Here is a 25039-nt window from a genome sequence, read left to right as displayed (position 1 = left end):
GTTAGATTCTAGGAACAAATTCAACTTTGTAGTGATACAAGGTAGCTTGTATATGTAAGTAAATTCAGTTTGCTACTATTTTGCATGGGGTTTTTTGCACCTATGTTCATATGAGAGCTGGACCTGTAAATTTTTTTTCTTGTAATGCCCTTTTCACATTTTGGTAAATCAGGTCTATTCTGGTTTCATAAAACAAGTTGTAAATTATTTTTATTTTTCTCTTCTCTGGAAAATTTTTTGTAAGATGGGGGTTATTTCTTTAAATGTTTGGTAGAATTCAGGAGTGACACTATTTAGGCCCAGTAAGTTTTTTGTGCAAAGATTTTAAACTAGGGATTTAATATCTTTATTAGACATCGAACTGTTTAAAGTTCCTAATTCTCCTTGAGTCAATTTAAGTAAATTGTGTTTTTCTAGGAATTAGTGCATTTCGTCGGAATTTTCAAATTTCTTGTCATCAATATGCTTGTTATCCACTCATATTTTTCATGTCTGTAAGTTCCATAATGATGCCCCTTGTTTAACAGTGGGTATTATGAATTCTCTTTTCTCTTGACCAGCGTGCCAAATGTTAGTGATTTTTTTTTTTTTTTTGTATTTTTTTAGTAGAGACGGGGGTTTCACCCTGTTAGCCAGGATGGTCTTGATCTCCTGACCTCGTGATCCACCCGCCTCGGCCTCCCAAAGTGCTGGGATTACAGGTGTGAGCCACCGTGCCCGGACTTTTTTTTGAGACGGAGTCTCGCTCTGTTGCCTAGGCTGGAGTGCAGTGGCACAGTCTTGGCTCACTGCAAGCTCCACCTCCCGGGTTCACGCCATTCCCCTGCCTCAGCCTCCCGAGTAGCTGGGACTGCAGGGGCACACCACCACGCCTGGCTAATTTTTTGTATTTTTAGTAGAGACGGGGTTTCACCATGTTAGCCAGGATGGTCTCGATCTCCTGACCTCATGATCCGCCTGCCTCGGCCTCCCAAAGTGTTTTTTTGGGGTTTTTTTTTTTTTTGTATTTTTGTATTTTTGGTAGAGACAGGGTTTCACCCTGTTAGCCAGGATGAATGTTAGTGATTTTTATTAGTACTGTGAACTCTTGAACAACACAAGTTTTAACTGTGTGTGTCCATGTATACATAGATATTTTTCCAGTCAGATGCAGATCAAAAATACAGTATTCATGGGATACAAAACCTGCTCAGATGGAGTGGTGACGTTTCCTGTATGCAGGTTCTACAAGGCCAACTGTGGAACTGTAGTATGCCTGGATTTCAGCACACTTGGGGTCCTGGAACCAATTTCCGCTCATATACTGAAGGATGACTGTATTTTCAAAAACTGATTTTTAGCTCTGTTGGTCGTGTCCATTTTATATTTGTTTCCTATTTTGTTAATTCTCTTTATCATTTACTTTTTGTCTGGATTTAGTTTGTTCTTTAAGATGGGTGCTTAGGATTAATTTTCAACCTTTCCTCTATAATATTACACTATAGGGTCATAACTTCCCTTCTGTGTTCATTTTTGCCTGCAGTATATATATTTGATGATACTATATTTTTATCTTTGAATTTTGATATTTTTACTCAGTTTCTCCTGTGACCCATGTGTTACCTAAAAGTATATTCATTTTTAAATATTTGCAAGTTTTTAGTTACAGTTTCTGTGAGCTAACACATAGCCAAGTACACACATTATGAGTGTATACCTCAGTCAATTTTTCAGAATCATAATGTGTAACCAACATTTAGGTCAAGGAAAGTAGTTTACCCCCTGCTGCAAGCTTTCTTAGGTGTATGTACAGATATTTTTGTGCTGAGAAGGAAGAGCCCTTCACAAGGTGAAACATAATGGGGCCATATGTGTATTTTTGTTTCCCTATGGCAGGAGCTGGAGGAGGGATGACACTCAGTAGAGGTTTCTCAGGTGAAAGGAGCAATAGATGACGATGTAGCAGATGATGTCACGAGTGGTGTGGAATTTCATTAATTTTTCTATAACTATTGACCATAACTATTTCATTAGCTTTTTTCTTCCCCAGTAGAACTTATTCATTCTGGAGAATTAGTAGGAACTGGAGATACAGGTGGCAGAGTCATAATCCTTCAACAGGAGCAGATGAACAAAATCTCATCTTAAGCAGAAGGGAATACCATGTTTACAGGACCTTTCAGAACCATGAGCCAGAGTTTGACCACTTGAAAAGTTTAGAAACGGAAGAAAAGTTCAACAAAGCTAGGTGGTTTCCCCGAGAAAAATTCTGCTCGGTATTGTCTACCAATAATAAAACAATACAATTATGGAAAATCAGTGAAAGGGACAAAAGACCAGAAGGATATAACTTGAAGAGGAAGATGGGGTGTGTAGAGATGCCACCACGGCTACTGCACTGTGAGTGCCTGTCGTTAGGCTCGTGGGTCTAGGGGTTGCGGTCACTCCACAAAGAGCATCTGCCAGTGCTCATACTGGTCACACCAACTCAATTCCTGTTAATAGAGATTTTGAAACATATTTATCTGCAGGTGATTTGCAGATTAAAATCAAGTCTTTGGCATCTGGAAATTATAGACAGGAGTTTTAATATTGTGGATATCAAGCCTGACAATATGGAAGAGCTAACAGGTGATTTCAGCCGCAGAATTCCATCTGAACAGCTGTAACACATCTGTATCTAGCAGCAGTAAAGGAACTATTTGCTCATGTGACATGAGAGCATCTGCCCTCTGTGATAGGCATCTACACTGAAGAACCTGATGATTCCAGTAACGGGTCATTTTTGTCTGAAATCATCTCCTAATTTCTGACGTAAAATTCAGCCATAGTGGTCAAATATGATGATAGAGACCATTTGTTAGTCAAAAGTTGGAACTTCAATATGGAAAACGCGGCCGGGTGCGGTGGCTCACGCCTGTAATCCCAGCACTTTGCAAAGCCGAGGCAGGCAGATCACCTGAGGTCAGGCGTTTGAGACCAGCCTGGCTAACAAGGAGAAACCCCATCTCTACTGAAAATAACAAAAATTAGCCAGGCTCAGTAGCACACACCTGTAATCCCAGCTACTTGGGAGCCTTAGGCTAGAGAATCATTTGAACCTGGGGAGTGGAGGTTGCGGTGAGCGGAGATCGCGCCACTGCAAGCCAGCCTGGGCCACAGGGTGAGACTCCATCTCAAAAAAAAAAAAAAAAAAAAAAAATTATGGAAAATGCCTGTGGAAATGTAACAGGTGCACCAGTAGCTTGGAAGTAAGCTGTGCACTGTGTGAAAAGGACCATGTGTCTGACAAATTCAGTGTTGTTGGAATGGATCTGACGGTGTTGTGACTGGGTCTTAACAATAATTTCAGAATGTTTGACAGGAACACAAAACAAGACCTAACGCTAGAAGTATCACGGGAAAGCAGTAAGCCTGGTACGATTCTGAAACCGTGCAAAGTCCACACAGGCAGCAAGCAAAAGAAGATGAAATGAGTGTTGACAGCCGAGAGTCTAGCAAGGAAGTCCTGTGTAAGCCTGGCGCCCCAAGGACAGTATCGTGCTGTAGCCAGTACAATCTGTGTGTTTCAAGACAGTAAATTAGGGCTAGCATTCCTAGTCAGAGAACCCCCTTCCTGCCTAGTGGCAGTGGCTGAATCAGCCTTCATGATGATAAGAGCCCTCTTTTGCAGCGCCCCTTTCCTGTGTCTGACAGCGAGTCACCAACAGCACGCCTTTACAGCTGCGTGAGGAGAGCCCCGTGGATCCCGCACAGTGGTACCCGTGTCCGCTTGCGCCGTCGGACCTTGTGGACTCGATTGCTCTGCACCAGGGTTGATTTTCTCCATTCCTTACGCGCGCTGCCATGATGACGTCAGACGCAGCAAAGGCCTTCAGTCACGCTGTGAGATTTAACTATGTATCCTCGTTACTGTACCATTGTGGCGCACACACCCACCTTTTAAAAATTAAATACAAAAAGAAAACATTCGTTTGTGATTTTCCTGGGGATTGTGCGAGCAATCTTGACTTTTAAAAGTCTAACAAAAATTCAATTTTCTTGATGATGCGAGGGCCTCAGCTCTCACCGATCCCCCTTCTCCTGGCCTGCCCCGCCCCGCTCCTGCAGCCACACTGGCTCTCACTGCACGAGGCCCCACCATACGGTGCTGCCATGGACAGCTAATACTCACTTAGATTTTCCGCCATTTCCCCCTCTTCCCTGCTCCTCGCTGCCTCCCGAATCTCTGTGCTTTTATCAGGAATTATTTTTCTTACCTACAGGGAATTCCTTTATTATTTATTTTAGTGCTGGGCTGTTAGTGTTTTCAGTTTTTGTTTTTTAAAAAATGTCTTTTTCTTGAAGCACATTTTCACAGACTTCAGAATTCTTTGTTGAAAGTGAATGCATCTTAGCACTTTGAAAATTCTGGCACCTGGCTTATCGCTGGCCCTCTGCAATGTGAGTGCCGGGGTGGAGGAATGGCTGCCTGTGTTCTCCCGCTCAGGCCTCACTGAGGTCTGTGCATCTGTGCTGTGATGCCATTTGTTAGTTTTGTAGACTTCTTGGCTGTTCTGTCTCTAGGCTCATCTTCTGGACATCCTGGGGTGTCTGTCATGTGTAGAATGACTCAGTCCCCCTCACCCGGAAGGCCATGGAGCCATATCGATCTGTGACAGCTTCTTCCGTTGCTCCCATTTCTGGTCCGTGGAGCTCTTGGTCTTGTCTCTGAGGCATCTGTGTATTTATAATATACCTTAGATAACAGTGACAGTTCCCACTCCCTGCGCACTCACATGGGCCACGCTCTGCTGGGGGCACTTTTTCTGTATTGTATCACCTGCTACTTGCCATGGCCGGGGCTGAGGGGGTGCTGTTTCTGCTTCTGTTTTATACGTGGGGAGACCGAGGCAGGGTGGAGTTAGGTGAAGAACCAGGGTTGCAGGTCAAGGGTGTGCAGAGCTGGATTTAGGCCAGACTCTGAGCTCCTGATGCCTGTGGCGTTGGACATACTGCTTGTGCCTTTGCAGTTTGGTGTGTATGGGAGGGTGTTACACGGGAGCTCCTACCCCATCCGAGCCAGAGCCAGGTCTCCCCTCTGTTGGGTCTCAGTCCCCCTGTTACAGAGGAGCTCACCTCCAGGATGCTCTGCTTGGCCTCTGCCTCTGGGAGCCTGGGAGTGGATTCTGGAGTGGCTTCCAGGACCTCTTCATCTGCACCTGCCCCAGGCTTTGGAGCTGGTGCCTTAATCCTGATCCAAGCCAGTCTATACTCTGTCTTCTAGAATTCTTCAGTCTGGTCAATTCAAGATATCATTTCCTGTTTTCTACCACAAATAGAGTGTTTTTTTCCTAAATTTTACTATCATTTCAGTGGGATTTGGGGAGCCACTGGTAGGTAGGTGGATGGGCTTAGATGACCGTCTTGACTCTCTATGCGCTCACTGTCCTGAACCACAGAATGGGAGGAGGCATGAGGTTCTTCCTACATCTTGTCATTCTGGTGTTTGTCCCTTTCTTTGTTTTTGGTTTTGGATTTTGGTGTTTTGTTTTTTGTTTGTTTGTTTTTTGAGATGGAGTCTTGCTCTGTTGCCCAGGCTGGAGTGCAGTGGCACGATCTCAGCTCACTGCAACCTCCACCTCCCGGGTTCAAGCAATTCTTCTGCCTCAGCCTCCCAACTAGCTGGGATTACAGGCACCTGCCATCATGCCCAGGTAACTTTTATATTTTTGATAGAGTTGGGGTTTCACCATGTTGGCCAGGCTGGTCTTAAACTCCTGACCTCAAGCGATCTGCCCACCTTGGCCTCCCAAAGTGCTGGGATGACAGGCGTGAGCCTCTTTTCTTTGGACTGCTCAAGCGATTCTAGCTCACAGCAGCTCCATGCCTAGGACAGCTGTCGCCTAGTGTTCTGTGCTAACGTGGTCCTGGGTGGGGAAAGTGAGGGAAGGCCAGAGGTGCAGGGAGGTGAGGCAGGGCATCCTGGAGACACTTGTGAAGGAAGTTGGGAGCGTCTGCATGAGGGCTTGTAACCAAATGCTGTTTCTTTTGCCCAGGCTGGAGTGCAGTGGCACAATCTCGGCTCACTGCAAGCTCTGCCTCCCGGGTTCATGCCATTCTCCTGCCTCAGCCTCCCGAGTAGCTGGGACTACAGGTGCCCGTCACTACGCCCGGCTAATTTTTTTATATTTTTAGTAGAGACGGGGTTTCACTGTGTTAGACAGGATGGTCTCGATCTCCTGACCTTGTGATCCGCCCGCCTTGGCCTCCCAAAGTGCTGAGATTACAAGCTTGAGCCACCACTCCTGACCTACGAGACGCTGTTTCTTAAACCTGCGTCCTTTCTTAAGGTCCTTACACTTGCTTTTTAAATAACTCGACATGTACTTGTGACTACATAGTGGTGACTTAATGCTTGTCAGCCTATATCATCCTTCTGATTTTAGTATGTCTCCATACTAAAGGAGGAGGCTGGGCTGGAGGCCTTCATTCATGGTGACCTTCTGCCCTCACTAAGACCCTTTTGAGGAGGGAGCGTGTCTTTGCCAGGCAGGCTGCTCTGCCTCCTGGCCCTCACCACTGTCCGGCACAGCCCTCAGAGGGAAGTGGCCAGGACGAGGGGCTGTCCTGTTGATCGAGGCTGTCCCTGGCAGGGCCCCTGAGAGGCCATTCACAATGTGCTGGCCACTTCAGTCATCTACAGCTAATTCTAGGTCTTCAAGTACAGTTTTTAACTGGGGGCCAGAAGCACTTATTAGACACAATAAATGTAGAGTCATTTCTTTCTCTTTCAGACCGACGCAGATATCCAGGCATTCTTCATGAGCATAGACAGTCTGTGTAAGAAGTACTCGAGGGAAACCTCCCAGGTGAGCTGTGAGGGGTGTGGCTTGGTTCCGTGATGAGCCAGGTGCACTATCCCAAGACCATGGAGCTGTGGGGGGTGCACTCGGTTCCATGATGAGCCAGGTGCGCTATCCCGAGACCATGGAGCTGTGGGGGGTGTGGTTGGTTCCGTGATGAGCCAGGTGCACTATCCCGAGACCATGAAGCTGTAGGGGGTGTGCTTGGTTCCATGATGAGCCAGGTGCGCTATGCTGAGACCATGGAGCTGTGGGGGGTGTGCTTGGTTCCGTGATGAGCCAGGTGCACTATCCCGAGACCATGGAGCTGTGGGGGGTGTGCTTGGTTCCCTGATGAGCCAGGTGCACTATCCCGAGACCTTGGAGCTCTGGGGGGTGTGCTTGGTTCCGTGATGAGCCAGGTGCACTATCCCGAGACCTTGGAGCTGTGAGGGGTGTGGTTGGTTCTGTGATGAGCCAGGTGCACTATGCTGAGACCATGGAGCTGTGGGGGGTGTGGTTGGTTCTGTGATGAGCCAGGTGCACTATCCCGAGACCATGGAGCTGTGGGGGGTGCACTTGGTTCCATGATGAGCCAGGTGCGCTATGCCGAGACCTTGGAGCTGTGGGGGGTGTGCTTGGTTCCATGATGAGCCAGGTGCACTATCCCGAGACCATGGAGCTGTGAGGGGTGTGGTTGGTTCTGTGATGAGCCAGGTGCACTATGCTGAGACCATGGAGCTGTGGGGGGTGTGGTTGGTTCCGTGATGAGCCAGGTGCACTATCCCGAGACCATGGAGCTGTGAGGGGTGTGGTTGGTTCTGTGATGAGCCAGGTGCGCTATCCCGAGACCATGGAGCTGTGGGGGGTGCACTCGGTTCCATGATGAGCCAGGTGCGCTATGCCGAGACCATGGAGCTGTGGGGGGTGTGCTTGGTTCTGTGATGAGCCAGGTGCACTATCCCGAGACCATGGAGCTGTGGGGGGTGGGCTTGGTTCTGTGATGAGCCAGGTGCACTACGCTGAGACCATGGAGCTGTGGGGGGTGGGCTTGGTTCTGTGATGAGCCAGGTGCACTATCCCGAGACCATGGAGCTGTGGGGGGTGTGCTTGGTTCTGTGATGAGCCAGGTGCACTATCCCGAGACCTTGGAGCTGTGGGGGGTGTGCTTGGTTCTGTGATGAGCCAGGTGCACTATGCTGAGACCATGGAGCTGTGGGGGGTGTGCTTGGTTCCATGATGAGCCAGGTGCACTATCCCGAGACCATGGAGCTGTGGGGGGTGTGGTTGGTTCCGTGATGAGCCAGGTGCACTATCCCGAGACCATGGAGCTGTGAGGGGTGTGGTTGGTTCTGTGATGAGCCAGGTGCGCTATCCCGAGACCATGGAGCTGTGGGGGGTGCACTCGGTTCCATGATGAGCCAGGTGCGCTATGCCGAGACCATGGAGCTGTGGGGGGTGTGCTTGGTTCTGTGATGAGCCAGGTGCACTATCCCGAGACCATGGAGCTGTGGGGGGTGTGCTTGGTTCCGTGATGAGCCAGGTGCACTATCCCGAGACCATGGAGCTGTGGGGGGTGTGCTTGGTTCTGTGATGAGCCAGGTGCACTATCCCGAGACCATGGAGCTGGGGGGGGGTGCACTCAGTTCCATGATGAGCCAGGTGCGCTATGCTGAGACCATGGAGCTGGGGGGGGTGTGCTTGGTTCCATGATGAGCCAGGTGCGCTATGCTGAGACCAGGGAGCTGTGGGGGGTGTGATTGGTTCTGTGATGAGCCAGGTGCACTATCCCGAGATCATGGAGCTGTGGGGGGTGTGGTTGGTTCCGTGATGAGCCAGGTGCGCTATCCCGAGACCATGGAGCTGTGGGGTGTGGTTGGTTCTGTGATGAGCCAGGTGCACTATCCCGAGACCATGGAGCTGTGGGGTGTGGTTGGTTCTGTGATGAGCCAGGTGCGCTATCCCGAGACCATGGAGCTGTAGGGTGTGGTTGGTTCTGTGATGAGCCAGGTGCACTATCCCGAGACCATGTGTTTTCTGTGTTCTGGAGGCAAGTTCCTTTGAAGATATTTGATCAGCAAATATTTTCTGCCAAAATATTTCTGTGGGTTGAATTTTTACTTTCTTAATGGTGAAACATTTACATACAAAAGGTTCTGATTTTGACAGTGTTCATTTGGTCTGTTTTATTGTTGTTTTTGCTTTTGGTGTCACATTGAGACAAAGTGGTCTCAGTCAGCTCTGGGGTCCTTTGCGCAAGATGCCCCCTCCCCATATTCACACGTTAGAATCTCAGGTTTGGGAGCCCTCCCCACCAGATCAGGGCTCTCTGGGTTCAGGGCAGCAGGTTGCTTCTTGACACTGTCCTTCCCTGACAGTCACCCAGGGCCTTCTGCCTGCCAGGCCTCCGATCCCCGCTGAGCCCTGCATGGCAATGCTGGCTTCGTGGGCCCCCCTTCTGGCAGCTGAGCCCCTGCCGTGGCAGTGTTGGCCCCGTGGGCCCCCCTTGTGGCAGCTGAGCCCCTGCCGTGGCAGTGTTGGCCCCGTGGGCCCCCCTTGTGGCAGCTGAGCCCCTGCCGTGGCAGTGTTGGCCCCGTGGGCCCCCCTTGTGGCAGCTGAGCCCCTGCCGTGGCAGTGTTGGCCCCGTGGGCCCCCCTTCTGGCAGCTGAGCCCCTGCCGTGGCAGTGTTGGCCCCGTGGGCCCCCCTTCTGGCAGCTGAGCCCCTGCCGTGGCAGTGTTGGCCCCGTGGGCCCCCCTTGTGGCAGCTGAGCCCCTGCCGTGGCAGTGTTGGCCCCGTGGGCCCCCCTTGTGGCAGCTGAGCCCCTGCCGTGGCAGTGTTGGCCCCGTGGGCCCCCCTTCTGGCAGCTGAGCCCCTGCCGTGGCAGTGTTGGCCCCGTGGGCCCCCCTTGTGGCAGCTGAGCCCCTGCCGTGGCAGTGTTGGCCCCGTGGGCCCCCCTTCTGGCAGCTGAGCCCCTGCCGTGGCAGTGTTGGCCCCGTGGGCCCCCCTTCTGGCAGCTGAGCCCCTGCCGTGGAAGTGTTGGCCCCGTGGGCCTCCATCCTGGCAGCTGAGCCCCTGCCGTGGCAGTGTTGGCCCCGTGGGCCCCCCTTCTGGCAGCTGAGCCCCTGCCGTGGCAGTGTTGGCCCCGTGGGCCCCCCTTGTGGCAGCTGAGCCCCTGCCGTGGCAGTGTTGGCCCCGTGGGCCCCCCTTCTGGCAGCTGAGCCCCTGCCGTGGCAGTGTTGGCCCCGTGGGCCCCCCTTCTGGCAGCTGAGCCCCTGCCGTGGCAGTGTTGGCCCTGTGGGCCTCCATCCTGGCAGCTGAGCCCCTGCCGTGGCAGTGTTGGCCCCGTGGGCCCCCCTTCTGGCAGCTGAGCCCCTGCCGTGGCAGTGTTGGCCCCGTGGGCCCCCCTTGTGGCAGCTGAGCCCCTGCCGTGGCAGTGTTGGCCCCGTGGGCCCCCCTTCTGGCAGCTGAGCCCCTGCCGTGGCAGTGTTGGCCCCGTGGGCCCCCCTTCTGGCAGCTGAGCCCCTGCCGTGGCAGTGTTGGCCCCGTGGGCCCCCCTTGTGGCAGCTGAGCCCCTGCCGTGGCAGTGTTGGCCCCGTGGGCCCCCCTTCTGGCAGCTGAGCCCCTGCCGTGGCAGTGTTGGCCCCGTGGGCCCCCCTTCTGGCAGCTGAGCCCCTGCCGTGGCAGTGTTGGCCCCGTGGGCCCCCCTTGTGGCAGCTGAGCCCCTGCCGTGGCAGTGTTGGCCCCGTGGGCCCCCCTTCTGGCAGCTGAGCCCCTGCTGTGGAAGTGTTGGCCCCATGGGCCCCCATCCTGGCAGCTGAGCCCCTGCCATGGCAGTGTTGGCTCCATGGTCCCCTCCCCTGGCAGCTTTTACCAGCTGCTGTGCCAGTCCTCTCAGTTGCGGCTTGTCCATTCTCTACCTGTTTCTTCCTGACCCTCCTCCCAGTCAGCACGCGCCTCCACTCCAAGCCTCCCCCACCCCTAGCTTATGACGCAGGTCATTGTCCTCTGTGCCCACCCCCACATGCTGAGTGGCACTTCTGGCCTCCTTGGATGTCACCGGACAGCTGCAGTCCACCAGTCTGGGGGAAAGCTGCCAGGAGAGGAAGGGGTCCTTCCCCTGGTCCCCACCCTGCACTTCCTTTCCCTCTTCCGTGAAGAGTGCAGCTCCCACCGTTGGCCACCCCACCTGCCTTGTGGGGAAAGAGGCCTAGTGGGGGCAGCCAGGATCTGAGGCAGGAGACTGAGGATGGACCCCCGCATGGCACTCTCCTTCGTGGGCTTGTGCCTTCAGGCTGTGGTCAGCCAGGTCCCCAAGACTGTCCTCCTCTGGGAGGTTATCCCACTGCAGCAAGCTTCCTTGCTTCTGAAACAGCCTGAATCACCCACAGTATCTCAGGCTTTCCCGAGGCTGTTGCCGTCTCAAGTTATGCCCAGCCACATCCTCCAGGGAGGTGCCCAGAGGCTCGACCCATGGAAGCCAAGCAGCAGCCAGAGATCCCCAAGAACACTGGGTCAGCACAACATGGGCACCCAGACCAGGATGCCGGCGGTCCCAGAGCCAACCAGAGGCCCATGGAAACACCATCCAGGACGCACCTCACCCCCTCACCCTGCTCCATCCCAGCGGGACCCTCACTCACGCCAAGTCCCCTTGGGGCCGGAAGTTGCTTGAGTTCATAAAACATGTCTGTTATCACAGACATCGGAGCCACAGGCTGCACGCTCCAGGGTGGTTTTGCCAAGTGCTGCAGAGGCCAGGTGCTGTCTCAGGAGAGAAGACCCAGCAGACCTGGCCAGCCCCTCCAGCCACCTGTCTGCTCTGCCTCTCGTGCCTCTCAGGCTTCCGGCATGGACCGTGGAGACGGCTGGCTCCAGCCTGGGCAGCACAGGCTCTGCCCAGTGACCTCGTGGCCCCACTGTTTGTCAGTTACACTGTGGAGGTGAGCGTCACAAACGCAGGGTGGAGTTTTCCCGCAGCTGTGTGACGTGAGGTGGTATTGTAACATTTATGCTCTAATATCAACGTAACATAAATATTGGAATATTTGTTACAATATGTTAACACATAATGGATTTATTGTTATTTTTAAATGAATTAATAAATACTTTTAGATTTGTCTCAGTCTTAATTTCTAATAGGGTAAATATCAACAGATAAAACCCACATAAGCAAAGCTCTCTGGGGCCCTCAGTCACTTTTAAGAGTGCAAAACTGGCCCAAGACCAAAACTGAGCACCAAGGCTCAGGCCTCAGGACCTGCCCTGGGACAGCGTCAACAAACCACCTCAGCCACTGCCTGCCCTGGTCCGCCTTCCTAGTCTAGTTGGTAACAATTAAACATCTTCCTCTTCCCAATAATCCTCTAAGATCCGTTCCATCCACCCAGCCTCTGCCCTACCACAGGCTGCGTCAGCACCGAGCATGCAGACCCTGGTCCTGGCGTAGTCGGGAGCTCATGTGGACGAATGCAGGCACAGGCCACTCCATGGAGGAGAACTGGTATTGAACCGAAGAGTGAGAAGTGTGCTCCGGACCAGGCAGCCGCCTCTCCTGGCCTCTTGGCAAGAGTCCGCGTGAGTGACCTGCATTCTCCCCCGACTGCCTTGACTCTCAGGCCTTCGCGGCCTCCCAGTTCGCAGGATGCGGGCAAAGCACGCGTGAGCACCGGGCAGCTCTTCCTTGGGGCCCTGGGCTGACCTGGCCCAGCGCAGCCTCTGTGACCATCACAGCCCTGGAGTTTTGCAATGATTTCATTGACCTGTTTCTCTGGCTCAGTTCAAGAGGCATATTCTCTGCAAGATAAACACTCGCTGTCCCTTTTAAACTTTGTTTTATTATTAAAATCTACCCTCTTCTGAGGCCACACCCAGTGTCTCAAGTCTCTAGGCCCCAACATTGGTCAGAGTCCAGGCCAGACAAACCACGGAGGCGGCATGAGGCTGCAGGCCTGTGTGGCTCCCCCTAATGGAGTCCTGGAGGCTGGTGTAGACCCTGCAACACCCAGACAAGTGGGTCTTGGCTGCCCCCCAAGCTCATGTGAGGCTCCCCAGCTCCACCCTCAGTAGAACTCATCCCATCTGCTGCTCAGGTCCCCTTGGAGACTTTCCCTGCAGCCCAGTCCTTGCTGCGGCCACACCTGCCCTGCCAAATCAGGATCAGCCACAGACTGACCTCGTCTCCCCAAGGCCTTTCTCTAAGAACAGCCAGACCAGGCACCCCCACAGCCGGGATGAGGCGCGTCTGCTGGTAGGTTCCTCCACGAACATGTGAAGCTGAGGAGCAGAGGCGCTTGCCTGCAGGGTGGAATGTTCCTGCTGAGGGTGCTTTGGAGAAGCTTCCCACACAGGCACAATTGAGTGTGGCTTTGAGGGGCATGTGCAGGTGTCCCCGACAGGCAGCAGGACTTGCGAAGCGTCGGCAAAGGTGGGAAAGGTGCCCTGGCCATGGCCTGCAATGTGCACAAGAGCTGGGGTCAGGGCAGCCTGCGGAGTCCTTCTGTCCACTCCTCTTCATAGCCCACGGGGTAGCACCCAGGACTGTCTTCCCTCCTTGGTGGAGACGTAGTCCCCTTGTCGAGTAGGGGAGAACCCTAGAGCTCCAAGTCATTCTGAGGACGCAGCAGCCAGGAAACCACGAGGCTGTCATCCCCATCCTCTGGAGACGGCCTCTCATGGAGGAGGTTGGGAACAAAGGCCTGGCATGTGCTGGGCCTGTCTTTCCACAGGAGGGAAGAAGCCTGCCCTGTGTTTGCACCTGGCCAGTGAGCCATGGGCAGACAAGGTCGCTCCCTCCTGCTTGTGTTATCATCGCAGATGGCAAGGTGGAGTGAAGTGGGGGATGGAGCTAGAGGACGCCAACTTTCAGTACCAGTGGAGCCACAGTTAGCCCTGCTGTCTGTCGGCCCTTCCAGCCTGGTCTTTCCAGAGGGTAGACACCATTGTCTGAACACTCAACTCATACGAAATAGCTCTTTTCTTCCTCTGAGGAAATCACAGGACTCTCTTTCCTCCTTATGTTGGTACTCTCAGAAACCCAGTTCAAGCTGTCTAGACAGCATGCGTGGAACCCGGGGCTCCTGTAAATGGGAGGGTGCTGGTGTCAGGCATGGCTGGCCCTGGGAGTGCAGACAGGCCCACCAGGCCTCTGCCAGCTCTGTGGGTCTCGCTTAGCCTCATTCTGTGTGCCGGCTCTCTTTCCACTTGCCCCAGCCATTGGTCCACACCTGTTTGGTCAGGAGGCCATTCCTCAAACCAGTAGCCATTATCAGAGGGACAGCACCTTGTGATTGGCCCAGCGGTAGAGCACCACTCGCAACTTGAATGGAGCAGGTTGCTGGGGAGACTTTCCTATCATGCCCATTAAGCCTCCCCTGTGTTTGCCCTTGGCCTTGCCTGTGCAAGCACTGGCCATGGGCATCTGTGGGGGCAGGACACACGTAAGACAAGCACTGTGAGCTGTCCTGAGAGTCCCTCCAGCCTCCTCCTCCCCCAACAAAACTCCAGCCACAGAGACCGTGGATCTGTGTCAGCAGCTGAAACCTATGATCTTTTCAGATTTTAGAATTTCAAGAAAAACACAGGAAGAGATTGTTAGCCTTCTATAGAGAAAAGGTAAGTGGAATTGATTCATTGCCACTTGAATTTTTTTGACCTTTAGATTTAAATGTCAGACTTGTTAATTAACACCTTGCTCTCAAAGGGGACGGCTGCTAGATGCAATATCTGTTTCTCTGTGTGTTTCCAGCTATGGGGACGTTGTCACTGTCCCCTTCTGAGCAGCCTATTTGCCCAACCCTTGTCTGTAGTTACTGAGTAGCCCCTTGGGTGCAGCACCGCATGGGCCTCCCTGCCCGGCCACACTTATCCCCTCAGCCACCGGGGGCAACACTGGGGCCTTGGGAGTTTGGAAGGCAGCTTGAAGGCTTCCCTGCTCAACCATCCCATTTTAAAAAACAAGTCCTTTTTAAAATACTTTGAAGGTTACGTAGTAGGTAAAGTCAGGAACCCAGCTTTAAAGACAAGGGACCCTGGGGCCGCTTCCCCGAGTCTGGAAGCCAGCTTGTGACCCTGCTGCCTCCTGTCTGTGCATGAACATTGTGTGTACACCCAGACCTGGAGTGGACAGACCACCCTTGGCCCTGCTTGCCAGCCAGTCACTCCCCTTCCATCCTGTCACCCCCACCCTGTCTTGTCACCTTGCCCTGTCCTGTCACCCCCATCTCTCCCCTCACCCCATCCTGTCACCTTATCTTGGTACCCCATCCCTGTCCTGTCACCCCAACCCCATCCTGCCACCTTTACCCCATCCTGTCACCACTCAGGCCATCTTGCTACCACCACCCTGTCCTGTCACCCCATCCCATCACCCCTCATCCCATCCTGTCACCCCTTATCCCGTCCTGTCACCCCTCACCCCTACACTGTCCTGTCACCCTGTATCAGTCTGTCTTCATACTGCTATAAAGAATAACCTGAGATTCGGTAATTTATAAAGGAAAGAGGTTGAATGGACTCACAGTTCCGCATCACTGGGAAGGCCTCAGGAAACTTACAGTCACGGCAGAAGGCAAAGGGGAAGCAAGGCACGTCTTACATTAACAGCAGGAGAGAGGGCAGGGGGAACTGCCAAACACTCTTAAACCATCAGATTTCATGAGAACTTACTATCACGAGAACAGCACGGGGTAAACTGCCCCCATGATCCAATCACTTCCCACCAGATCCCTCCCTTGACACATGGGGACTGCAATTCAAAATGAGATTTGGGTGGGGACACAGAGCCAAACCACATCATTCCACCCCTGGTCCCTCCCAAATCTCATATCCTTCTAACATTTCAAAACACAATCATACCTTCCCAGCAGTCCCCCAAAGTTTTAACTCATTCCCGCATAAACTCAGAAGTCCAAGCCCAAAATCTCATCAGAGACAAGGCAAGTTCCTTCCACCTATGAGCCTGTAGAATCAAAAACAAGTTAATGACTTCCAAGATACTATGGGAGTACAGGCATTGGGTAAATGTTCCCATTCCAAATGGGAGAAATTGACCAAAACAAAGGGGCTGCAGGCCCCATGCAAGTCCGAAACCCAGCAGGGCAGCCATTAAATCTTAAATTTATCCTTTTACCCAATGTCTCACATCCAGGACATGCTGATGTAAGAGTAGGGGGGCTCCCAAGGCCTTGGGCAACTCCACCCCTGTGGCTCTGTAGGGTACAGCCCCAGTGGCTGCTTTCTGGGCTGGGGTTGAGTGCCTGCAGCTTTTCTAGGTGCACAGTGCAAGCTGTTGATGGGTCTACCATTCTGGCGTCTGGAGGACAGTGGCCCTCTTCTCATGGCTTCTCTAGGCAGCACCCCAGTTGGGACGCTGTGTGGGAACAACCACCACACATTTCCCTTCTGCACTGCCCTAGCAGAGGTTCTCCATGAGGGCTCTGCCTCTGCAGCAGACTTCTGCCTGGACATCCAGGCATTTCCATACATCCTCTGAAATCTAGGTGGAGGTTCCCAAATCTCAGCTCTTGTCTTCTGCACACATGCAGGCCCAATACCATGTGGAAGCTGCCAACGCTTGGGGTTTGCACCCTCTGAAGCAGCAGCCCAAATTGTACCTTGGACCCTTTTAGTCATGGCTGGAGCCAGAGCGGCCGGGATGCAGGGCGCCATGTCCTGAGGCTGCACGAGAGTTGAGCAGGGGGCCTTGGCCCGGCCCATAAAACTACTTTTTTTCTCTGGGCCTATGATGGGAGGGGCTGCTGTGAAGATCTCTCACATGCCCTGGAGACATTTTCTCCACCGTCCTGGCTCTTGGTTACTTATGCACATTTCTGCAGCCGGCTTGAATTTCCCCTCAGAAAATGGGTTTTTCTTTTCTACTGCATGGTCGCGCTGCAATTTTGTTCAGACTTTTATGTTCTGCTTCCCTTTTAAACATAAGTTCCAATTTTAGATCATCTCTTTGTGAACACGTATATGACTGTATGCTTCAGAAAAAGCCAGGTCACATCTTGAACGCTTTGCTGCTTAGAAATTTCTTCTGCCAGATGCCCTAAATCATCTCTTTCAAGTTCAAAGTTCCACAGACATTGAGGGCAGGAGCAAAATGCCTCCAGTCTCTTTGCTAAAGCACAGCAAGAGTGACCTTTGCTCCAGTCCCAATAAATTCCTTATCTCCATCTGAGACCTCCTCAGCCTGAACTTCATTCACCATCCATATCACTATCAGCATTTTGGTCAAAACCATTCAACAACTCTCTAGGAAGTTCCAAACTTTCTCACACCTTTCTGTCTTTCTGAGCCCTCCAAATTGTTCCAACTTCTGCCCATTACCTAGTTCCAAAGTTGCTTCCACATTTTTAGTTATATTTATAGCAGTGCCCCACTCTACTGGTACCAATTTTCTTTATTAATCCATTGTCACACTCCTATAAAGAACTACCTGAGACTGGGTGATTTATAAAGGAAAGGGGTTTAATTGACTCACAGTTCTGCTTGGCTGGGAAGGCCTCAGGAAACTTACAATCATGGCAGAAGGCAAAGGGGAAGCAAGGCACATCTTACATAGTGGCAGGAGAGGGGGTGGAGGGGAATTGCCAAACACTTTTAAGCCATGAGATCTCGTGAGAACTCACTGTCATGAGAACAGCATGGGGGAAAGCACCCCCATGATCCAATCACCTCCCCCAGATTCTTCCCCTTGACACATGGGATTACAATTTGAGATGAGACTTGGGTGGGGACACAGCCAAACCATATCATACCCCCACCACATTCTGTCACCTCTCAACCCCATTCTGTCACCCCTTTACCCCATCCTATTACCCACTCCCTGCTCCTGTCACACCCACCCTGTCCTGTCAGCCTCTCCACTGTCCTGTCACCCCCCCACCTCATCCTGTCACCCCCCCACACCTTGGTTCTCTCACCCTCACCCCATCCTGTCACCCCCACCCACCTTGTCACCCCACCCCATCCTATCACCGTCACCCCATCCTGGTACCCCCACCTATCCTGTCACCCCCACCCCATCCTCTCACCCCCACCCCATCTTCTCACCCCCACTTCTGTCCTGCCACCCCCAATGCCATCGTCTCTCCCCCACCCTATTCTCTCTCCCCCACCCATCCTCTCACCCCCACCCCATCCTCTCTCCCCCACCCCGTCATCTCTCCCCCACCCCATCCTCTCACCCCCACTTCTGTCCTGCCACCCCCAATGCCATCGTCTCTCCCCTACCCTATCCTCTCTCCCCCACCCATCCTCTCACCCCCACCCCATCCTCTCTCCCCAACCCCGTCCTCTCTCCCCCACCCCATCCTCTCTCCCCCACCCCATCCTCTCACCTCCACCCCGTCCTCTCACCCCCACTCCTGTCCTGCCACCTCCATGCCATCCTCTCACCCCCATCCCATCCTCTCCCCCATGCCATCCTCTCTCCCCCACCCCATCTTCTCACCCCCACCCTGTCCTTCCACCCCTATGCCATCCTCTCTCCCCGACCCCATCCTCTTTTCCCCACCCCATCCTCTCGCCCCCACCCCATGCTCTCACCCCACCCCATCCCCTCATCCCCACCCCTGTCCTTCCACCCCCATGCCATCCTCTCCCCCCCACCCCATTCTCTCTCCTCCACCCCATCCTCTCACCCCACCCCTGTCCTTCCACCCCTATGCCATCCTCTCACCCCTACCCCATCCTCTCTCCCCAACCCCATCCTGTCACCCCACTCCATCCTCTCACCCCCACGCCTGTCCTTCCACCCCCACCCCATCCTCTGTCACCCCACCCCCTCTTCTCTCACCCCACCCCTTCCTCTCACACCCACCCCTGTCCTGCCACCCTCATGCCATCCTCTTTCCCCTACCCCTCCTAGGCCACCACAGCCCCATCATACTCCTTGGCAGCCACCCAAAACCCTGCCTGGAGGCTTCTTGCAGGAGAGAGCCTGGGCTCAGATTTTGTTATATTTTGTGTACGTTGTCTCCTAATCCTCCCAGCAAACCTGGAGGATGGGCATAAGCCATGATTACAGACTGGACAGTGGGATCCTAGACTCTAGTCACTCCCTTGGGGTCTGGCAGCTCCCACACACGGGGCAGGGCTCCAGCCTGACAGCAGAGGCTGTGCCGTGGGATGACCTGGCAGTGGCCATATATGGAAGGTGCTTGTGTGTGACTTTGAGGCCAGGTGCTCCCCTGGAAGGGCTGACACTGAATTTGCATCCTGCCGGCTTGTGTGGGGTGCAGCACTGAGATTTGTCCCCTGGGGCTTGGGTTTGACTTCGCTCTGCATGGCCTCCAAGGCCGATTCCCTAAGTGTCTGATGGGTGGAACTCCAGGCAGATTTACTCATGAGCAGCGCGAGGGCAACTCCATGCAGAGTAACCCACATTCTGATTCAGGGTTTAAGAAATTTAGAGGGTCACATGTCACTCAGCATAGCCTGTCTGATAACAAGAGGTTGTGTAATTATGTTTAGATTTCTAGGTTGGAAGAATCCCTTAGGAAGTCAGTGCTGCAGATAGAACAACTACAAAGGTAAGGCCCCCCACCCCCCATGAGTGCACAGTCGAGGCACCCACTGCCACGTGCATTGGTCATCTGGCTCTCCAAGATCGAGAATGAAAGATGACCGCAGAGGCAGAGGGAAGAGCTCGTTCATTTACCAGAAACTTTCGTCAGAGCAAAAATGCTGTGGGAAAACCGAAGGGAAGAAGGGAGACAAAAAAGAAAAAGTGAAAAAGAGATGAATGGTTTCCCCTTGGGGCAGGTGCCCCAGTGATTGCTGAGGCAGTGGGAGGGGCCTGGGAGAGCAGCAGGTGCCCCTGGCCTCTCAGAGTGACCCAGCACAGGTGGGGTGGCCCTGCAGCCAGTGACTGCGGGACTCCACCTGCAGCCTGGCTGCCTGCTTTCTGCCAGGAGTCGTAGCCGTTTGCGAAAGGTACATATATGTGGCACGTTCTGTGTATAAAGGCACTGCTGTGAATGGGTGTTGCATCTTAGGAAGAAACATCCAGAGTTGCTAGGATTAACCAAAATGGGGACTTAAAGCATTACCTTTCAATATCTGGAAAATCTGGCCATTTGAAACCCTCCTTTCTTGTACATTTTAGCTCATCCGTGCTTTTGCCGTATTGCCTCTGTTCTGAATACAGTTTTACTGCATTCAGAGTTTCTGGAATTTGGAATCAATAACAGGCCAGAGTTCAGTTACCACAGTCATACACAGATGCGGCACATCTTACACTCGGCGATGCCTTAGATTTTACGAGACGTGTTGAATAGTCACAAGCCCCCGTTTGCTGGCTGCATACTAACATGGAGGTCGAGGAGTCAGGAACCCTGTCTGCCTCCCATTGGCTGTGTGTGTAGGGGTGGGTGAGCCTCCAGCGTGTGTGCAGGTGCCCACCTCCCTGCTGTGTCAGGCAGCTGTGCGTGGCATGGCCTCACTGGGGCCGTGGGGCCTGTGGGAAGCTGGTGACGCCAGTCACACTGGCTGGTGGCCCTGCTCCTGACACGAGGTTCTGATTGCCTCTGGTGAAAAGGGATTCTTTCCCCTGTCGTTATTTTGGGTTCTAAGAGTTGCCATGGGCTTGTGTTGTGAAGGGTGTGTTCCAGGCGTCAGCAAGCGAACTCCAGGCCAAATCCAGCCTGCAGTGTATTCTCTTCTCCTTCCTTTCCTTCGCTTTTTTTTTTTTTTTTTTTTCGTGACAGGGTCTTCCTCTGTCACCCAGGCTGGAGTGCAGTGGTGTGATCTCAGCTCACGCCTCAACCTCCCAAGGCTCAGGTGATTCTGCTGCCTCTGCCTCCCAAGTAGCTGGGACCACAGGCACGCACCACCACACACAGCTAATTTTTTTATTTTGTGTGGAGATGGGGTCTCACTATGTTACCCAGGCTAGTCTTGGACTCCTGAGCTCAAGTGATCCTCCCGCCTCAGCGTCCCAAAGTGCTGCAATGACCGATGTGAGCCACTGCACCCGGCCACAATGTATTTTCATGTAGCCGCCAAGCTGACCATGGCTTTTACATTTTTAGAAGATTGTAAACACATTGCAACGGAGACCTTATGTGGACAGCAAAGCCTCCTACATTTACTAGCTAGCCCTTTGCAGAAACATTTGCAGATTCCTCCTTTAAAGCATCACAAGAGGAAAGGCAGATACTTGAAATGCATCAAAGGGGCCAGGCGCAGTGGCTCACGCCTGTAATCCCAGCACTTTGGGAGGCCAAGGTAGGCAGATCACCTGAGGTCAGGAGTTCGAGACCAACCTGACCAGCATGGAGAAACCGCATCTCTACTAAAAACAATACACAAGTAGCCAGGTGTGGTGGTGCACACCTGTAATCCCAGCTATTCAGGAGGCTGAGGTAGGAGAATCTCTTGAACTCAGGAGGCAGAGGTTGCGGTGAGCCAAGATCATGCCATTGCACTCCAGCCTGGGTAACAAGAGCAAAACTCCGTCTCTCAAAAAAAAAAAAAAAAATGCACAAAATGTGGAATTACTTTCATTTTTTTCCTTGTTGGTGTATAATTTTCTTTCATTCTGTGGATTCGTGTTTTGCATCAGTTCTGTAAAATTCCTGCCCATTATCTTTTCAAGTAGTACTCTCTGCATCCCCAGCCACAACCTGCAGCTCCCCACCCTCGACGTCAGCCTCTGCTGTGATCTCCGTTGTTTTAGGCCACCTGGTCACATGCTGGGTTGCTTCTTCCAGCTCCCTGATTTTCAAGTTAAGCCAGTGAACCCCAGTGAGTTTGTCTGTTTGTTTGTTTGTTTGTTTTTGAGACAGAGTCTCACTCTGTCACCCAGGCTGGAGTACAGTGGCACGATCTCAGCTCACCGCAACCTCCGCCTGCCGGGTTCAAGCGATTGTCTTGCCTCAGCCTCCTGAGTAGCTGGGATTACAGCACCACCACGCCTGGCTAATTTTTGTATTTTTAGTAGAGGCGGGGCTTCACCATGTTGACCAGGCTGGTCTCGAACTCCTGACCTCAGGTGATCCGCCCACCTCAGCCTCCCAAAGTGCTGGGATTACAGGTGTGAGCCACCACACCCAGCCCCCATTGAGTTTTTGTTCTGTCCATTACAGTTAACATTTTGAGAACATTCCTGCTCATTTCACCATTTGGAAAATAGTCCTTGCTCATTGTTGCATCTTCGTCTTTTATGTAGTCATTTCACAGGCAGCCTTTTTATTTTCCTTACCTGATATCCTCAGGAATCCAAATCTGCCTTCTTTTCTTCCACTCTCGCTGGAGGGAGGTATATTTCTGCTGATCTCTGGTGAGGTTGCACAGGCCAATCCCACTCTCTACATACCTGGTATCGCCTGCATTTTCCTCCAGAGAGGATTCCCATGTGCTCTGCCAGCCCAGCTGACCTGCCCCAGACCGCTGCGCCCCCGACCCCGTCTTGCCCAGCCTCACTGTGGTGGCGTTCGTGCCACCCACTTTTGTTGTCGTTGTTGTTTTTGTCATCATCCTCTTGCTCCCACGAAACAAAGTGCATTTTAGAGTGGTCTGGAATCAGGAGCAAGTGCCCTTCAGAGGAGCCAGGCCACGGCCCTGCCAGACGCAGAAGGCTCAGGTACTTCCGCCCACCACAGTCAGCCACGCAGCAGCCAGTGTTTACTGAGCACCAGGTGCATTCTCAGCACTGTTCTGGGGGCTGGCAATTCGGAGTAAGCCAAACACGCCCAGTGCCCGTCCTCTGGGAGCTTCTGTGTGGGGAAGAGGAGGCAGAAAGTGAGCTTGTATGTCGGGCCGGGACAGAGGCTGTCAGGGTAAGTGACTCTGGGTGAGGAGGTTGAGGGGCAGTGCCAGGGCAGGCTCTAGGAGGTGACTCAGAGCGGAGGCCCCAGTGGTTGAGCTGTTGTGCAACTGCCTATTCCTAGCTAGCTTGGTCCCAAACTGAAACTGCTGAGGGCAGACTGTTCGTATCTCAAAACCCAGCCAGCACAGACGGGCACTCGGTGCCAGGAGACAGCCCCACCCCTCATCTGCAGTCATGCACCTCAGTGTGTCCACAGAAACAGACACGCTCCCCCAGTCTTACGTGTGCATCTCAGGATGTCCACCAGGCCCTGTGAGGCACAGAGGACCCAGGTGCAGCAGCCTTCTGTGGCCGGGAGTCACAGGGCACAGCAGGCGGTCTCTGCTACTGGCCGTCGTGGAGATCAGTCCAGGGTTGCTAGACCGGAAAACGTGACCAAGTAACTTGTCCATATTTCTCTTGCTGGCCTGTTTTTCTTTCTTTTCTCTTTTCTCTTTTCTTTCCCTTCCCTTTCACCTTCCTTTTCCTTTTTTGAGATGAGTTCTTGCTCTGTCACCCAAGCAGGAGTGCAGTAGTACAGTAGTACAATCACGGCTCACTGTAGCCTCCAACTCCTGGGCTCAAGCAGTCCTCCCACCCCTGCCTCCCAAAGTGTTGGGATGATGGACATGAGGCACCATGGCTGGCCTCTTAGTGGCCTTTCAAAGCTGGTGCGTTAGTGGCTCCTGTTGTCAGGTCTTAATTTCACACCTTTAACACCCGCGGTGGCCATGTGCTGAGTGACGGTTGCAGTTGTAAGAGCCAGTGATGTAAATGGCAGTGGGATGTTGAGTTCACTTGGCTTCAGCGCTGGGGAGGAGCAGGGCCGTGCGACTCACAGGACGCTATGGGAACTGCTGAATTCATGTGAAATGCCCTTTGCAAACCCAGTAAGAACATTTCACTGATTCAGAGCCTTCTTACACTTTCAGTTGGAATGACCTGGGGGGAAGTCAGTTTTTATGGTTTAATTCAATACCTTTTCTCCATCTATTTAGTATGAGATCATCACAACAAACAGCTTTCAGCACAATAAAAAGTTCAGTTTCAAGTAAGTAAAATCATGCCAGAAAGAGAACAAAATAGAGATGTATGTTGCTGAATCACGCTGTATGCACTGACGCTGGCATTTTCGTCATCACTCTTCCAGCAAAACCACACGGATGCCTGCTGCCACCTCACTCATCAGCCCCCGACAGGTGTGTGGGTCGCTCGCAGAAATCACAGGACCCGTAGGTCTTTCCGCTTCTGCACCTCCCTTCCCATCCCAACCCCATCCCCTCTCCAAGCCCCCAGATTTTGCTAATCCATACAGTTGACTGGACATCAACTCATTTTGGTACTTATTTCATCTCCCTGTGAGGCTCAGGTCCCAAACTAAGTGTGTGACCCAGGCGGCCAATCAGAGCACTCCATCCTGCAGCCACAGTGATTGGTTTGGGAATGATCATGTGACCCAGTGTTCTGCGTGCCCCCCGCTCAACTGGGGTTCCAGTGCCCGGCAGCTGACAGCCCTGCCCTAACAGGAAATTAAGGGGCTGACCTGGTGTGCCTTATATGGAATCCTTCTTTCACCTGGGGGATGGCCTGAACCCATTACCCAACCCATGGCTGGGGGTCCCTCACACAGGAAACGTTCATACTGGCACATGTCCTGTGGCTTGTGTCTGCCCCATCTCCAGGCTATGCCTGCCTGGCCATCACTCTGGCACAGGGAGCCCAACCTCATGTTCCCTCCAGCATCCCAGAGAAAACCCGGCCTGGGGTAGCTCCTAGCTCTTCAGATGGAAGGCACAAATTCAGTCCACCCCTGTGATAAGAAACACATTCAGATTTATTACTTACAGGTCCTGGACAGGGAGGGCGCGTGTGGGGAGAACAGTGCTCTGTCCACAGGTAGCAAGAGGCAGGAAAGAAGGCTCAGGCAGAGAGGGGGCCTCATGGGCCAGCACCTTTACTGGGGCTCAGGGCGTCATCCAGGCAGGTTTCCCGTGGGGAGTTTTAATTGGTGGGTTTAGAGCAGGCAGGCACAAGCTCCACGGGGTCCCGCTGTGACTGAGGGCATCACTGTGGTACATCTGTACGGTCAATGAAGGGTGAGGGGTCAGCGGGGCCAGCCAAGTGGGTTTTGTCCACCCTCCCACAGGGGGGTGGCCACTGGGAGGCAAGTGTCCGGATGGACCACACTGAGACACTGGGAGCGGGTGGAGAACTGGAAACTGTTGAAGGTGACTGAGCCCTGCCTCTGGTATGAGAAAGTTAAACCTGTCTTCAAAATGAGTGCTGAGGCCACCTAAAATTAGAATTCACTCCAGACAGGCTGGACTAATGGGAGTCACCCCTGGGACTCTTGCTGGAGCTGTTGGAAAAGCGTGAGCCTCTTTCCGCAGAGATCACGAGCCATAAGGATGGCAGGGCTAG

General features: G+C 53.0%; 1 protein-coding gene and 1 long non-coding RNA gene across 6 annotated transcripts in view; one reads left to right on the top strand and one right to left on the bottom strand.

Annotated features, from left to right (window-relative positions):
* Positions 1-25039, top strand: part of RNF212 (ring finger protein 212) — a 64036-nt gene that overhangs the window by 10416 nt on the left and 28581 nt on the right. For 2 of the 5 annotated variants that reach the window (XM_016952718.4, XM_024355953.3), the window contains exons 3-7: positions 6756-6830; positions 14359-14415; positions 19282-19340; positions 23617-23669; positions 23769-23817. In XM_016952718.4, coding sequence (XP_016808207.1) covers positions 6756-6830; positions 14359-14415; positions 19282-19340; positions 23617-23669; positions 23769-23817 — 293 coding nt within the window. Of the gene's footprint in view, positions 1-3774; positions 3865-6755; positions 6831-11192; positions 14335-14358; positions 14416-19281; positions 19341-23616; positions 23670-23768; positions 23818-25039 lie in introns of those variants that run through there. The other 3 variants (XM_054683677.2, XM_016952722.4, XM_016952717.3) reach the window with 3 other exon arrangements.
* Positions 1837-11524, bottom strand: LOC129143830 (uncharacterized). Its single transcript, XR_008547739.1, has 2 exons — positions 11445-11524; positions 1837-3918 (listed from the first exon to the last, which is right to left on the bottom strand). It is a non-coding gene; the product is annotated as an uncharacterized LOC129143830 (long non-coding RNA).

Source organism: Pan troglodytes, chromosome 3 (assembly GCF_028858775.2).
Source record: "Pan troglodytes isolate AG18354 chromosome 3, NHGRI_mPanTro3-v2.0_pri, whole genome shotgun sequence".
In the NCBI taxonomy this organism is placed as follows: Eukaryota; Metazoa; Chordata; class Mammalia; order Primates; family Hominidae; genus Pan; species Pan troglodytes.
The sequence above is the reverse complement of the archived record's forward strand: the minus strand, read 5'-3'. Positions and strand labels throughout refer to the sequence as shown.